Genomic DNA, 16,213 nt, shown 5'->3' with positions numbered 1-16,213 from the left:
CATGGTTTGAGAGGTTTCTCTTCATCATGACAGGGCGTGTGCTGCAACCAAACTCAAAGTTGCTCAGAAGCCGAATGAAGACAGGAAGAAGCCAAGCAAGAGATGCCCTTTCTCTTTAGATTACATCTCATTTATTTATCAAAGCATTTGTATAAAAGTCAGAGGATAACTTGCAGATATCAACATGTTCCTTCTATCATGTGGATTCCACATTGGGCTCGGGTTGTCAGGCATAAAAGCACCTTTCTATACCAAGCTGTCTTGCTGGCTCAAGTTATGTCCTCTAAGACACTGGTTCTCAAACTTCCTAATGCTGTGACCCTTTAATACAGGTCCTCATGTTGTGGTGATCCCCAACAATACAATTATTTTTGTCCCTACTTCATAGCTGTAATTTTGCTACTCTTATAAATTGTAGTGTAAATATCTGATATGTGACCCTGGAGGGGTCATGACCCACAGGTTGACAACTGCTGCTCTCAGCTGTGACCTATGCTCTCTCTTTCCACCACTTTACAATAGTTTATTCAAGTCTGACTCCATAAATAGGTCAAGCTATTGATCATATGAGAGCCCTCACGATCTAACCGTCTCTGGAAATGTCCCCATAAATGCACCCACATGAGCTTTACTAATCTCCTAGGCATCTCAGGACTTCCAGGCTGACAATCAAGATTGATCATTACACCTGAAGTGCATGAACTCTTCAGAGAACACTTAAGCAATGACTAACTCAGTGAGACATCCACAGAAAAAGTAATCCAACAATAAAAATTATTAATTAGAAGAAAACAACAAGCTGTATAGATAAGAAACAAGACAGCGTATATGGCTAATTTCTAAGTAAGTTATACAACACAGATACACAAACTTCTAGCTATCAAAAAGATAGTATATAAATATTGTTTTAGAAATATCAAAAAATGTCAAGACAATGATATAACTATTGTGGTTGCTGTCATCTATATGCATATGTATTTTTTACTAAAAATAAATCACTTGGTATAAAAATAACACTTAATGTACCAGGTTTATAATTATTACAACCTAATCTATCTCAAATTTAAAAAGCAGAGCAGTAAACAAAATTCGGAAATCTAATCACAATTTTGATGCCACCATGGGTAAGTCAATATACTTTCTTTTCCTTAAAATGCACATTGGCAACAGATAAGAAGACACTGCAGTGTTTACTCTGAGGGAGAGAGGACTATGGGGGAACAGCTGAAGGGGCTGTCAAGGGAACTGTGATCAGTTAGGAAGGCAGTCCTTCCCCCACCCCTGTTAGTCTGGTTTCCAAGAGCCGGACCTTGTCACTGGAGAGCCATCTCTGAACTCAGTGAGGCTTGGCCCAACGTTAGTGCTATCCCTGTACATCATTTTACACAAAGGGCTAGAGACCAGAAGGGAAAGTGGGGCTTTCAATAAAACCAGAGATCAGGGGAGGAGAGCAGAGCTTTGAAATAAGGGGCAAAGGCAGATAAGGGGGAGGGGAACGTGGAGGAGGGTGGTGACAATGTGTCTTTCAGTCTGTCCTGAGACTTTATTGCAGTGGTCACAGAAACTGCATTTTACTCTCTTGAACCACTGGAGGAAGAAACACATAACCACTTTATTTCTGATTGTTTTTAACTTTTGGTCTGTTAAAGGCTGCTTATGGGACCTGAGATTCAAGATAGGTGTTCTAGCTGAATTTACTAGCTGGGGTTACCTATTAATTTGTGTCAGCTGTGTGGCAAGACAGGAGCACACAGCACCTATTGCTTTCAGCTTCCCTTTTAGCTTTTGTGGCAAGTTTAAGAGCCCAAGCTTCTCTTCTGATTTCTTTTTAACTGAGCAATGACAAGTAGTGTGAAGACTGCTTTCCGCAATGTTAACAAATCAGAGTTGTTATGTTGCCTTTTTGACAACTGGCCCCCACTCCCAGTTTCCTAACTCTTAGCCTACCATAACAATACCACAAGAATTCTTTGCCAAGGCACTTCTGAAGAGAGAAAACTAAACTGCAGACCAGAAAGAAATGCTCGCACTTAAAATCTGGGAGGTAGAAAGGCAATAATGAAGCTCAAAAGACCAGAAGTAGATCCAGATTAGTGTTGCTTTGGCCAGGCACTGTGTTCCGGTACACCTGGGGTCTCTTTGGCCAGGCACTATGTTGGGGTACTTTTGGAGCAAGAGCTAGTAGATGCCATTAAAGGGATGCCAGGGCGATAACCACAAACACTGGTTCAAGTTCTCAGGAATGGAGGAACCAGAGGCAGGAGGCTAAGAATGGACCACAGAAGGGAATCTTGGAATGCATGTTAACACCACACAACTGTCAAAACTGATGAAAAAGTAAGCTGTCTTTAAAAAGTAATGAAATCACCCATGCTGGAAATGTGATAGTGACAACCTGTACAGTTTGAATCATCAGCCAGCTATTAACTATACTCCCACACAACTCTGGGAGTCCTCCTCAACCACGGCCCTGCAGAGATGTTTATATGAGGTCATCAGTAATGAGAGCACTTTTCTGCCACTCAGGAGAAGGGTCCACTGAACGGTGTAAGGTTAAGTTCCATCTGAGGTTGACACTACAGAGAAAAGAGACGTATGAGATTCATTGTTCTCAGTCTAAGGTTCTACCAGAAATATTTCACAACATGATCCAAAGTGTGTTTGATTAAACGGTTATGGCATTTTTAAAAATAACTAAGTTTCTGCATCTCCTTCCAGCTGAGGACTTGAGTAGAAAAACCAGCTGTTTTTAAAATATGGTTTTAAAAGATTATGCTTCCAAAGAGAATGGGGCTCCTGGGCCAACAAAGAGTAAAGATTCGGAGAGGCCTAAGATTCCTTTTTCTTAATTTTATTTATATATTTATTTATTATAGTTTATTCACTTTGTATCCCCACTGCAGTCCCCTCCCTCATCTTCTCCCAGGACCACCTACCCTCCCTTCTTCTCCCCCTATGCCCTTTCCCTAGTCCCCTGATAGGGGAGGTCCTCCTCCCCTTCTATCTGACCCCAGCTTATCAGGTCTCATCAAGGCTAGCTGCATCATCTTCCTCTGTGGCCTGGTAAGCCTGCAACCCCCAAGGGAAGGTGATCAAAGAACCGGACACTGAAAGACCCTACCCACCAGGGTATCAAAGGAGATACTAAGATTCATAGCCAAAATTTGGACAGAGTTCCAGAATCCTTGTGGAAGAAGAGGGAGATAGAAAGATCTGGAGGGGACAGGAATTCCATAAGGAGAACAACAAAGCTAAAATACCTGGGCCGAGGGGTTCCTGCAGAGACCAGTACTCTAACTAAGGACCATGCATGGAGAGGACCCAGATCCCGTGTTCAAAGGAAGCCCATTGGCTGCTCAGTTTCCAAGTGGGTGCCCTAGTAAGGGGTACAGGGACTGTCTCTAAAGTTTGTTTTTAAGAGAGGCCTAAGATTCTTAACTCTTCCACAGTCTATTAGGCAACTGAACTGCAAAGAATGAGAATATTGTGAGCTGTAACTTCAGGCATTAAACAAAAGAGAGATGGCTGTCACACAAACAGGTAACAGGGAATCAGCAAAAACGTTTCCTCAAATTCCTAAAGGTCAAAAATTGTCTACTTTATCAGTGTGGAACATCTGGGAGGCCCAAGTGCACATGAAGTTCAAATACTCTTCTCTATGGGCTTCCGGTAAATATCCAAGAAGCAACATAAAAACAGAAGAGAAAACTCAAGGGGTCCCCCTCTTTGGTAGAATGTAAGGGTAAGACATTCAAGAACCCTACATTCTTTTCTTATAAAACCATCTTGAGCCACTAAGGGATCAGAAGAAAATCCTTTCACCCCCCGGATCTACTTCCATGGGACAAACAAAACAAAAATCATCTAATGGATGAGGGAAATCTAGAAATGATTTTGTGACTAGCAGACTACAGTGATTGTAGAAGTCACCTGCCATTGTGAGGGACCTGGAATTCTCACATCAAAATCACCCAGAAATACAAGGTATAGTCTGACTCCCATGGGAAACAGAATTGGGAAAATCTACAAAGCTTTAGCCCTAGATCCAGGAAATCAGAGCCTGCCTCAGTCTGAGGCTTCCAAGACAAAGGACCTAGCACACCTCACCATGAGCATACATCATAATCCACAACAACAGCTTACAGTAAAGTAAGAGGGAAAACGTTGAAGCTTATGGAGAGGGGCAGGAGGAAGCAAGCAACAAAGGTCCAGGGCAACAGCTCAGTAGCAGAGTACTTGTTTGAAATGTTCAAAGCCCAAAGGGTGATCTATAGCACTGGGGGGAGGGGAGAGTAAACACAAAATCAAAATCCAGCTCCACTCATAACTAAACTGACTAGAGCTGGTTAGGGACAGAAGCATATCCATCCACTTTTAAACACAGTCGTTAGACTTCCTCCACATCTGTCCCTCTGTCACTTGCAGCATAGCAATCAAAAAAGATCGTGGGGCACATACAAAACAAGACATTAAAAAAAAAAGTAAGCACCGTCAAGAGAAGAAGAAATGAATGGAACCAGAATCAGAGATGACTCAGACGTTGGCACTACCAATTGCCAGGAACACGCCAAAAACTACACAGTGGCTAATGTATAAAATAGGCACAGCAGGGTGATTTCATTGAGAAACATAAAATGGATCAAATGGAAAGTTTCTGTAGCTGAAGGGATGCTGGATCTGGCGATGCCTAAGCCTGCTTTCCATTGATGTCCTACGGTTTTAATGTTTTCTTAAACATTCATTTGTTTGCTGGGGGCAGGGCATGCCATAGCGCACATGGGCATGTCATAAGACCGCTTTTGGAAGTCAGGCCACTCCTTCCCCCACTTTAAGTCCTAGGGACTCCAACTCTTGTCAGTGGGCTTAGGGACAAGCACATTAATCTGCTGAGCCATCTCACCAGCCCACCTGTCTATGATTTTAAAACTACCACTTCAGGAGATTTGAGAAAGAAAAACAAAACAAGGACCAGTGTGGTTTCTATGTGGGAACTCTGAGGCGACCGGCACCCTCCAACTTGGAACTGTCTCCCCGCATCCTCTATCTATAGAATTAAAAGCTGAGGAATTGCCAGGCAACTCTCATTACAGTAAACTCTATTAACCTGAAGTCACATTGCTTAGCTTTACGTAAGTAGAAATAGGAAATGTTTAAATTCTCCTGTAAAGTCAATCTAGAAATCCCCTGTCTTTATATACTGTTTATCACTCTAATACCTCCAAAGTCATCCCAAATACGTAAAATACTGTTTAACATTTAAGAAGCATTTTGACTCGAGGAATGTTCACTGGATGGCTTTTAACAGCTACTATCTGGGATACAGGAAATACTAGTTTGTGCAGCCAGTAGACATTAGTTTGTTCATAGAAAGATTAAGGGCTAAATGCTGGGGAGAGGGCTCAGTGAGCAAAAGCTCTTGACTTTAGGACCTGAGTTAGCATCTGTGAAGCCACAGAAAGCTGGGTCCGTGGTGGCTTACACATGCAATCCTAGTGCTGCTGAGGTGAGATGGGAGGTCAAAGTGGGACACCCCAGAAGCTCATAGGCAGCTAGCTTGCTGTACACAACAGTACCACACAACACAGAAGTGAGAGGACCAACCTGAGGTTGTCATCTGACCTCCATAGTTACTCTGTAGCACACAGGACCATACTCACACATGAAAATGCACGCACATACGTGCTGCAAAAAAAAAGAATAACGCAATTCATTCTCTCCTGGCAAGCACCCAGTTAATAACTTATGTTTGTGATGGGGATGCTTCTTTAGTACCAATAGCTGTATCTTGCCAAAGAATTCTGAAATGTGGCTCTGACTCCATTTAATTCTATCTTATGTTACTAGAGTGTGCACTCTTTGGTGGTTAATAGAACCACTGTTAACATCTGGTGCCTTCAGGACTGTGACAGTTATACTAAAAAGTTCCTTCTAATAATGAAGATGGCCCTTTGGAAGATTCTAGTAGAATCTGTACTGTAAATACTCATGTTCCCCATCAAAGAATCTTTCCTTTGCAGAGCCCATCCAAGTTTATTTCCGTAATCATTCAATGTTGTCTGTTCAAACTGCAAGCATTGTGACAAAGGCAACCTCTTTAATGATGGCTATTATCTAAGTAAGTCATTCCAGAATGAGGGAACTGCCTTAATAAAACGGTTTTACAGCATTTTGTGTTTTGTTTTGTTTTGTTTTGTTTTTTTCAGTAAATAAAATAGAGATGTCCAAGTAAAACAGTATTGGCTGGACACATATTTAATTCCATTCTCTCCTAAATTCCCACACAAGATGAAAATAATATATTTTGTGGCATGGTATAGATTAATAAAGAAAAATTAAAACGATGAAAAAAACAAAAACCAAGTTTTGGAAATCATGAAGTTAATAGATAGGCAGCAAATAGATGGCCGGAGAAAGCCCGGTTCCAGCAAGCAGAAGTACACTGAGATACTCTGGAGCCTGGTGACAGATCGAATCCCTGGGCATGGCTGTAGAGATGGATATCAGCAAAGCTAAGGCTACCTATTGTTTGGGCAAGAAGCAGATTAAGCCCCCACATCATCATTCTGTACACAGAAAAATAATGTTCACCACTCATGGCAAAGATGGGTCTGCTTTCTAAGAATTTGAGGGGTGAGATTTGATTCTCTTAATAATGAGTTAAACCACACTTTATGGGCAAGACGGGAAGGATGTGCAAACAGAAGTTAGAGAGCAACCTTACCAGTCAGTTCTCCCCTTCCATCATGTGGATTCTAGGAATGAAACTCCCATTGTCAGCCTTAGCATCAAACATGACTACTGAGCCATCTCACTGGCTTCACAGTAGATTCCCAGGATTAAGGGAGAGTACTTAGTTGAGGGTAAGGGCATCGTGTTCCAGCAGGTACCTTATTATAATTTAGATACAAAGTATCTCCCCAAAAGGCTCATGTATTAAAACCTTGGTGTTCAGCTGATGGTACTGTTCTGAGAGGTTCTGGGAATTTAGGATACAGGATGTAACTGGATGGAGTAGGTCGCTGGTCACTGAAGACCCCTCAGGGTATCCTCCTTGACCTTAGCCCTGCTCCTATCTTCCACTTCCATTCTGCCCAGAGGTGAATAACTGGCCACATTCCTGCTACCACAGTGTTCTCCTGTTATTAAAAGAAGAAGAAGGAGGAGGAGGAGGAGGAGGAGGAGGAGGAGAAGGAGGAGGAGAAGGAGGAGGATAAGGAGGAGGAGAAGGAGGAGAAGAAGGAGAAGAAGGAGAAGAAGAAGACAAGCTCAAGGACTGTGGACTGAAACCATGAGCTAAAATAACCCTTTGCCCTACACAGTCTGCATCAGGGATTCATCACAGTGATATGACAGATGTGCTCAAAGAGCTCAGCTGTCTCTCCTTGCCAGTGAGCAGGGCTGTGACCAAATGCATATCTAACCTCCCTCTGTGTGACTCTCCTGTCCTCTGGCAAAGTTAACCACAGAAGTCTTGGAACGCCTTATAACCATATCCCAACCCAATACAAAAGAAGAGTTGGGATCTGCGGGCCACTTATTCTTAACAAAAGAACAAAATATATTCCCTTCCTACTCTGAAGAAACGGTCCTGAGTTGTTGGGTATGTGTCTCCATGGATAAGGCATAGCCAGTGAAGCAAATAGAAAAACCCTGTCACCTCCTTGTAACTACTCCCCCTTCCTTCTCTGTTTCATTCACTTCTTCCTCTCCTGCTCTCTGGGGTTGGACTCCCTAGTAAAACCAGAGTCCTTTAGACTCTGCTTTCATTTTTGCTTTCTGTGCAGACCCGATGAAATAGTCCTACAGAGCATTCTTCACCTGATGACAGCAAATGCTCCCTCTGCATCTGTGATCAAGAGCCCCCAATATTAATACAGGTAGCACCCACCCATCACCAGCTCTGAGAAGAGAGAGCCTGTGTAATCCTCAAGAATTCTCGAACAGACCTGAGTAGGCTGTGCTGGCAAGAACAGGGAAAACATATGGAGCCTGTCTTGAGGTGTGTGGGCTGAGGTGAAAGATACATAGACTAGCTTTCACAGACCTGGAGGGACACACTCATGAAATTCAATGCTGTAGCAAGAATAACTGAAGCAGTTTCTTGTGACATGTTGAATGGCTCCTTGAAAGTTGGACGTGATGACAACCTACTGTAAATAGAGATGTCAAAGCTTCCTTGGAGTAATATTGAGCATGGTGGTCCAAAAGCTATGGGAGCTGGAAGAGCCAGGATAGGCTTTTACCCGGTGATTATGATCCTTGTGACAGAAGACATTCCATTTATGATGTCAGTTTGGAAAGCACTCCCTAGTCCTTTCCCAACTTCTTCCAGATCCACCCCTACTACCCATATCCCCCACTTCATGTTTTCTTTTATTTATTTTTTTTAAATAATCCATCCAGATCAATATGGGCCTCCCAATCACCGTTGGGTGAGTGGCCATCCACTGAGGTATGGCCCCACCTACCAGGAGCCACACCCTCATTTAAAAAAAAAAAAACACCTTACTCTTCTCTCATAGCAACTAATTGTCCATAGAGCATCAGCTAGCAGTGAGACTTACTGACCACTACCCTACTCCATGCTGAAATCTGTCTCTCTTGAGCTGGCACAAGTCATATATGCTTGTATCTGTCAGTCCATACATGTAACTGCCCTCCTGTGCCCAGAAAACACTATTTCAATCCTAACCCCAAGCCTAACCACTGCCTCTGGTTCTGACTGTCCTTCTCTTCCCTCTTCTACAACGCTCCCTGCGCCTTGGGAGGAAAGTGTGATATATGCGTCCCATTCATAGTTTTGAATAGGCTCCTAGTCTCCACACCTTGAGCAGGTATGTGTCTCTGTGTGAATTGCCAGAAACTACAAAACGAAGCTTCTCTAATAAGGTAGAGAGATACACTAATCATACGGGCATAATGGTAAGTCATTAGGACTAGGGTTTAATACTATGGCATTTAGCAAAACAACAACAGGTTCTGCCCTAGGCCTGGGCGCTATATAGTCATATTACAGGTTCTTGGCCCTTTTAATGGTACCAGGTATGAGTGCTTTCTTATGAAGAAGGCCTTAAATATAATTTAAAAAGTGGTTGGCTAAGTGGGTTCCCTAGTAAGGGGAAGAGGGACTGTCTCTGACATGAACTCAGTGGCTGGTTCTTTGACCACCACCACCACCACCACCACCACCACCACCACCACCACCACCACCCCCGAGGGAGAAACAGCCTTGCCAGGCCACAGAGGAGGACATTGCAACCAGTCCTGATGAGACCTGATGAGGTAGGGTCATATGGAAGAGGAGGTGGACCTCTCCTATCAGTGGACTTAGAGAAGGGCATGGGAGGAGATGAGGGAGGAAGGACGGGAGTGGGACAGAATGAGGGAGGGGGCTACAACTGGGATACAAAGTGAATAAAATGTAATTAATGTAAAAAAAATAAAAATTTAATTAAAAATAAATGAATAAATAAAAAGTGGTTGGCTACTCCCATAACATTCTTACCACTGTTGCCCCAGTGGACATACCTTGCCAGGCCAGTCAATTCTGAAGCCCACATAATTCACAGCTAGCTAAGACTGATAACTATTTTTCTCCTCAAGTAGCATGCACAGCATGTGCCAATACAAATGAAGCTTCAAGGTCAGAACTAGCTTGGCTTCTTCATATTCTATGGCTTTCTTACATGGTGCCTTCAGCAAGATACTTACCCAAGATCTGGAGAATAGCCTATAACATTATGTGGCAGAGTCCATGGGACCAATAACTCCAAAGGTAATTCAATTCTGGCATTGGCTTTTGGTTGCCTAAGGGGTCTAGGAGGGGACTGTCTTCTCATTAAAGAGTATATCATATATACATATATGTATGTATATATATATATATGTACATATATATTCTATAGTACGTTTCCATATAACTTTTTCAAAGGTCTTTAGTGTTCATTATCCTTCCCCATAATCCCTCTTCTACCCTTCCTATCCCACTTACTCCTTCTTGCCCCCTCTTACTTCCCATCCCCTTCATATTGCCTGCATCCTATGTCCCTTCCCTTAAAGCCCTCTCCCCAAGCTTCTTACCAGTTTATTGGCCTCTATGGATATTCCAAAAATATCTAGAGATTCAAAGCTAACTCCACCAGTGTAAGAAAACATGCCATGTTTGTCCTTCTGAGTCTGGGTCATCTCACTAAGAATGATTATTTCCAGCTCCGCCCATTCACCTGCAAGTTTCATGTCAGTTTAGGTCGCCTATTTTCCATGTATGCTTTTTATATTCACTTGTCAGCTGCTACAAAAATACCTAATGGGCTTTCTACTGAGATGATGTTAAATCCCTATCAATTTTAGAACTGACAACAATATTGACAAAATTCTTGGGCATCATTGTTCTCGTCATTGATTTGTCTGCACAGCTTCTCTGAACAGTATTTTTCACTTCTGGTATGTGTTATTTTTAACTGGCCAAACAACTCTAATTAGTTAATATTTTATGGTATTATAGTGGCATAACAATTTTAAACAATTTGTTTTTCTAGTAGTTTATTGCTAGAATACGGAAAAACTAATTTTATCAATTTCGTATACTTCAATTTTATTCAGTTCACAAATTAGTGCTGCCGTTTTTCTTGCACATAGTCCTTGTTTAATATCCTACCTTGTGCCTTAGTGTATTTAGGCTGCTGTAGCAGAATACTATAAATTAGGTATTTCTCATGATTCTAGAGTCTGGGTAGTACAAGATTAAAGAGCTAGAAATTTCAGTGTTTGATGGCACAAGCCTGGGCATCTGTGTGTGTGTGTGTGTGTGTGTGTGTGTGTGTGTGTGTGTGTTGTCCCCATGTTAGATGCAAATGCCCACCAGGAGATTGTGGTATGGGTCCAGGCATGAGGATGTGAAGAGCCAAGTGGGGGGGGTGGCCAGTATCCCATCTGTCACTTTCAGCTTTATTCCTTTGAGACAGGGTCTCTCATGAACCTGGACCCATGCTAGCAGTCAGCAAGCCCCAGCAAGAATCTCGTCTGCACTTTCTCCATCAATAGAAATACAGGCATGTGCATGGCCATGACAAGCTTTTTATGTGAGTTCATGAATCCCCTACCCCTAACTAAGGTTCTATGGACAACTGATGGCTTCTGGGGGAGAGGGGTGGCATGGTATCAACTTTATTTAATGGTGTGGCTTTAGGTAGGTTGACCATGCTCAGATAGATGGCTGTATACTCATAAGCACATGGGCTGTGCAAATTAGACTCAATAAGTTAAAAAAAAAAAAAGGAGAGAATGTGAAGTTGGAGGGTAGGAAGGCAGGGGAATTAAGGGAAGGGGTGGATATTAGACATATAATATAGGATAAACATAATAAAATCAGTACTCCTAAAGAAGCTAAACAAGAAGGAGGGCCCTGGGTAAGATGATCAATCTTCACTCAGACAGGCAAATGGGATGGACATCAGAAGAGGGAGAAAACAGGGAACAGGACAGGAGCCTGCCACAGAGGGCCTCTGAAAGACTCCTCCCATCAGGGTATCAAAGCAGATGCTGAGGCTCATAGCCAAACTTTTTGCAGAATGCAGGGAATTTTATGAAAAATGGGGAGATAGAAATACCCAGAGGGGACAGGAGTTCCACAAGGAGAGCAACAGAATGAAAAAAATCTGGCCACTGGGGTCTTTTCTGAGACTGATATTCCAACCAAGGACCATGCATAGAGATAACCTAGAACCCATGCACAGATGTAGCCCATGGCAGCTCAGTCTCCAAGTGGGTACCCTAGTAAGGGGAAGAGGGACTGTCTCTGACATGAACTCAGTGGCTGGCTCTTTGATCACCTCCCCCTAAGGGGGAAGCAGCCTTACCAGGCCACAGAGGAAGACAATACAGCCAGTCTTGAGGAGACCTGATAGGCTAGGGTCAGCTGGAAGAGGAGAAAGATGCCCCCTTCAGTAGACTTGGGAGGGGCCACAGCTGGGATACAAAGTAAATAAACTGTCATTAATAAAAATAAATAAATTTTAAAAGGGGGAAGGGATGGGCGAGTATGATCAAAATACATGGATGAAATTCTCAGAAAAATTAATAAAATATTATAAAATAGATGCTTTTTAATAATAATAATAATAATAATAATAATAATAATTGGATATATCTCATATCTAATCCTCAATAATCTTGCTAGTATAGTTTCTGTGGCACAGAGGAACAGTCAGGGTTTTAAAAATTCCTTCTGTTTTCTGTGACTATGATCTATGTCTTAAAAGGCAAATTTTTACCTCTGTAAATTCTGTTTTCTGACTTCTTGTATTCTGAGAAAAAAAAAATTGTCACAGCAAGGGCAATTATTGTAGTCAGTGCTCCCATGTGTTTCTACATTGTGTGTGTGAATGAGTGTGTGTGTGTGTGTGTGTGTGTGCTGTATCTTGCTTTTTCTGTGATGTGGCCCTATAAATTGATCATAAAGGAAGTCATTAGAGAGTAAGATACAGTCTCTAAGAATGATGTAATATTTAGTGTTTTGTTGCTGACAAGGATGCTCAGAATAAAGCAAATGATTTTATGACTTAAAATTTAGTATATAAAAATCAGGTAATATTCTAAATTTCTAATTATTAAAATTAAGAAAATGATACCTCAATTTTTTTTAAATTTCTCTAAACACATGTATGTATGTACATGTATACATATTTAGTATATGAAAGTCCCACATAGTACCCAAATAATACATAAAAGTAATTCTATATGTGATAGGTAAAACAAAAATTTAAATAAATCATTTGCCTTTGTGGAATTTAGATAAGATGTCAGGAAAAGTTATAATGGGTTACAGAAAGTAGTATGTGAGGTTCTAGGTTATATCCATGAATGGTCCTTGGTTGGGGTGTCAGTCTCAGAAAAGACCCCTGGGCCCAGATATTTTGGTTCTGTTGCTCTCATTGTGGAGCTCCTGTCCTCTCCCAATCTTACTATCTCCCCCTTCTTTCACAAGATTCCCTGCACTCTGCCCAAAGTTTGGCTCTGAGTCTCAGCATCTGCTTTTATACACTGCTGGGTAGAGTCTTTCAGAGGCCCTCTTTGGTAAGCTCCTGTCCTGTTTCCTGTTTTCTTTCTTGAGAAACAAACTGACGTTCAAAACTTTCTAAGTTTAGAGCATTTCAGGTTTGGGATTTGGGGATTAGAAATGTCCAACTTGTAAAGTCTATGTAAATAATTTAAATTTTGAAAAACTTCAAATCTGAAATACCTCTAACGCCAAGTATTAAGAAGTAGGATAATTAAATTATATTAGTAAGCATAAGTACATGTCAGAAAGAATAAGACCAAGAATGGAGACAGAGATAGCTAACTGCACATGCAAAATGAGCCTTCTGGCAGCAGGCTGTGGGCTTGAGTAAATGGGGTTGGCAAAAATCACAGGCTCCTTAATGACAGTACTGATGGAGAGGTCACAGGGCTGCTCATGCACATGGTAGGCAGACCTGTTAAGTTTTAGATTTGGGGACCTTCTCCCTTTTACTGCAGCCCCCTGTGCCAATGCCCAACACCTGTAGGAAAAGCATCCATTAGAAGAAACGAGAGCCGAAAAGCTTCCGAGGTCCTTGAATTGTAAGCCTGCCAGTGTCCTCAAATAGTAAAGGGAGCCTCCACCTTCTTGTGTGGCCTGCTTCTGTGCTAGGAATGGAGAATGGTGGCCAGCAACAGCCACAGAAGGCCAGCGCCACACAGAATCGCAGACAACCTTCTCCCCGACGCCAAACTCCCATTCACTCACCTGCTCCCGTAGCCTACTATTTGCCCACGCCCTGCGGCAGACCATACACTCAAAGGTATCGATGTAGTTGTCTTGGCTAATGTCCTGCACGCCCCACTTCCGTTCCCGGAGAGCTGTCAGGAGTCGCTGGTTAGAGATCTCACCCTTCAGCTTCCATTCTACATAGGCCTCATACAAGCTGTCGTCATCATCCAGTTGTCTAATGAAACTGGCCAGTTGTTTGGGGTGAGAAAACTCGGATACCAGAATGATACTTCTGTTACTTGGAAGCCAGTCTGCGATGGTGGGGGATCCATAATACACAGGCACCACCCCCAGTTTCAGTGGTCTCCAGAACTTCTCTGTGATGTAGTCATCACAGACTGCATTCTCAAAAGCAAGCATGAACTTGTACTGGGCGATGATCCTGTAGAAGCCATCAGCATCCATGGAGGCAGAATTTTTCAGCCCCTGGGGAAGGGCTTTGTTTTGTAAACACTCGCCATAGGAGTCAACTTCAATGTAAGCCATCAGCTCACGAACATAGCTGTCCCGGTCTGATGGTGGATCGCAGTCAGACTGTACATACACCAGGGGAGCAAGCTTTTGTCTTAGCTTGTTTTTAGACTGCAAAGGAACGAGGTACCTGAGTGACGTCAGGGCTTCCACACCTTCCAAGTACTGAGTGGTCAGTGGCAGGTGGGAATGCCTACTGAATGTGGCTGTGTGGTTGAATAAGGTGATGACTGGCTCGTGGAAGAGCTTGTAATTGTTCTTAGGAGATTCTTCGTGGAAAAGCGCCCAGTCATGATGGGCTTTCCGAGGCAGGGGTAGGCTGTCTATGTTAAAGTCAGTACCTAGAAGGAGAAAATAAAATGTGAATGAATATATCCGATATCTGATAAGACATTGGTGTCTCAGAAGATGATCATAATACAGAGGAGTCTGATACTGTAAGTACGTGTGTCAGTGCCCCTCCAAAGTACCCAGAAGCCAATTGTGAAGCCTGCACCCAAAACTTTAACCAAGCAAAGAATCACCAAATATATGATCGTCTTTTTCATTCTATAATAAAGTTATGGGAAATGGGATGGAACGCTCAGGCAGATTTAAAAAGAGACATTATTCTACTGACTTCTGTTCTCCATTCCAGAACTGTTGTCTACAAGATAGCAGGAGAAATAAAGACATCAAGATAGACAGACAGTTCCTTAAGAAAGAGAGAGAGAACAAGAAGAAGGAAGCCACAATGGAGAAATGCAACTGGGCTGTCAGACTGATTGATCAGGTTAAGCGGGGAGGAGTCGTGCAAGAGCAGCCTTAAGAAATATGCAGAATAGATTTTTTTTTAATCCAAAATGATTGATTTCAACAGAGTGCAGTTGATCAATCTTCGTCACAATGGCAGACAGGAGGTTTTTAAAGACAAAAGCACTGATAATAGCCCCAGCTTACAGACTGCAGCAGAGATAGGCACGAATTAACAAGTACATCGAAAACTACAGAGGCATAAGAAGCCAATAATTAGGACTGACTCTGCCTTCCACAGGATTAATTGGAAAATCTTTGATATATGGTAATATGTAGATAGACATGATGGATGTGGTCAGCAGTTATTTCCTGACCACATGGGTAGAGATCCACTCAGGAAAAACTAATTTCTGTGACTAAGGATGAAAAATTAATACTTTATCACAATATAGAATTTCCGAATGCTCCTGACAATGATACTGTGAACAGTGGCCTGAAGTTTTTAAACATTAATGTAAGGAAATAACAAAACCAAACTACAGACACACACAAAGGGAAAAAAAAAAAAAAAAACTCCCTCTTCTATCTCCTACTGGGGTATGAAAATGTACCAAAGTAACTATAGCAGTATGAAACATAGTATCTGGTGGGCTCATAAAAACTAGTTACATACCATAAGTGCAAATGCCCTCAAATAAATACAAATTCTTTGATGTCAACAGCACATCAGTGAGAAATCAGGTAATCAGAAAGGCTTTTAGTCCTAACTGGTGAGACCGGATGTGGCAACCTGGAACAGCTTAGTCACAACCTACCTAGCTCATATGGAGGCAGGATGGGAGTCCTGTGGGTCACACTGTACCTCCAAGCCACCAGTCCAAGGTCCCCATTAACTCTGTGGGGTGCAAACCCAACTTCACTGCTAGATAAAACCCAAAGTGGAGGAGCCAGTGTTTGTTGAGGCAGCAGATATCTCGTACCCAGGTGACTGAGAAGTACGAGCATGGTGAAGCCTTCCTGAGAAGAGGCACCACATGCTGTTGGCGTGGACACGCAAGAAGGTCCCTGTAACACCCAGAATCTGGTGGGTCTGCTCGCCATCGAGTGCAGAATCTCCTACATGCTGCAGACTAATGAGAGAACTGAGACAGAACCAGCTCTGCATTCTGTGACTACTGTAGCAATGTTGCTCCCTCATTCTTTCCTGGTCACTGG

The 16,213-nt window shown here is 42.4% G+C and overlaps 1 protein-coding gene across 6 annotated transcripts in view; it reads right to left on the bottom strand.

Moving 5' to 3' along the window:
* The window catches only part of Fut10 (fucosyltransferase 10), a 93,076-nt gene that overhangs the window by 12,773 nt on the left and 64,090 nt on the right, over positions 1-16,213 (bottom strand). For all 6 annotated transcript variants that reach the window (XM_060381579.1, XM_060381580.1, XM_021639220.2 and 3 more), the window contains one exon: positions 13,769-14,604. In XM_060381579.1, coding sequence (XP_060237562.1) covers positions 13,769-14,604 — 836 coding nt within the window. The remainder of the gene's footprint in view (positions 1-13,768; positions 14,605-16,213) is intronic.

Source organism: Meriones unguiculatus, chromosome 4, assembly GCF_030254825.1.
Source record: "Meriones unguiculatus strain TT.TT164.6M chromosome 4, Bangor_MerUng_6.1, whole genome shotgun sequence".
Taxonomy (NCBI): Eukaryota; Metazoa; Chordata; class Mammalia; order Rodentia; family Muridae; genus Meriones; species Meriones unguiculatus.
The sequence above is the reverse complement of the archived record's forward strand: the minus strand, read 5'-3'. Positions and strand labels throughout refer to the sequence as shown.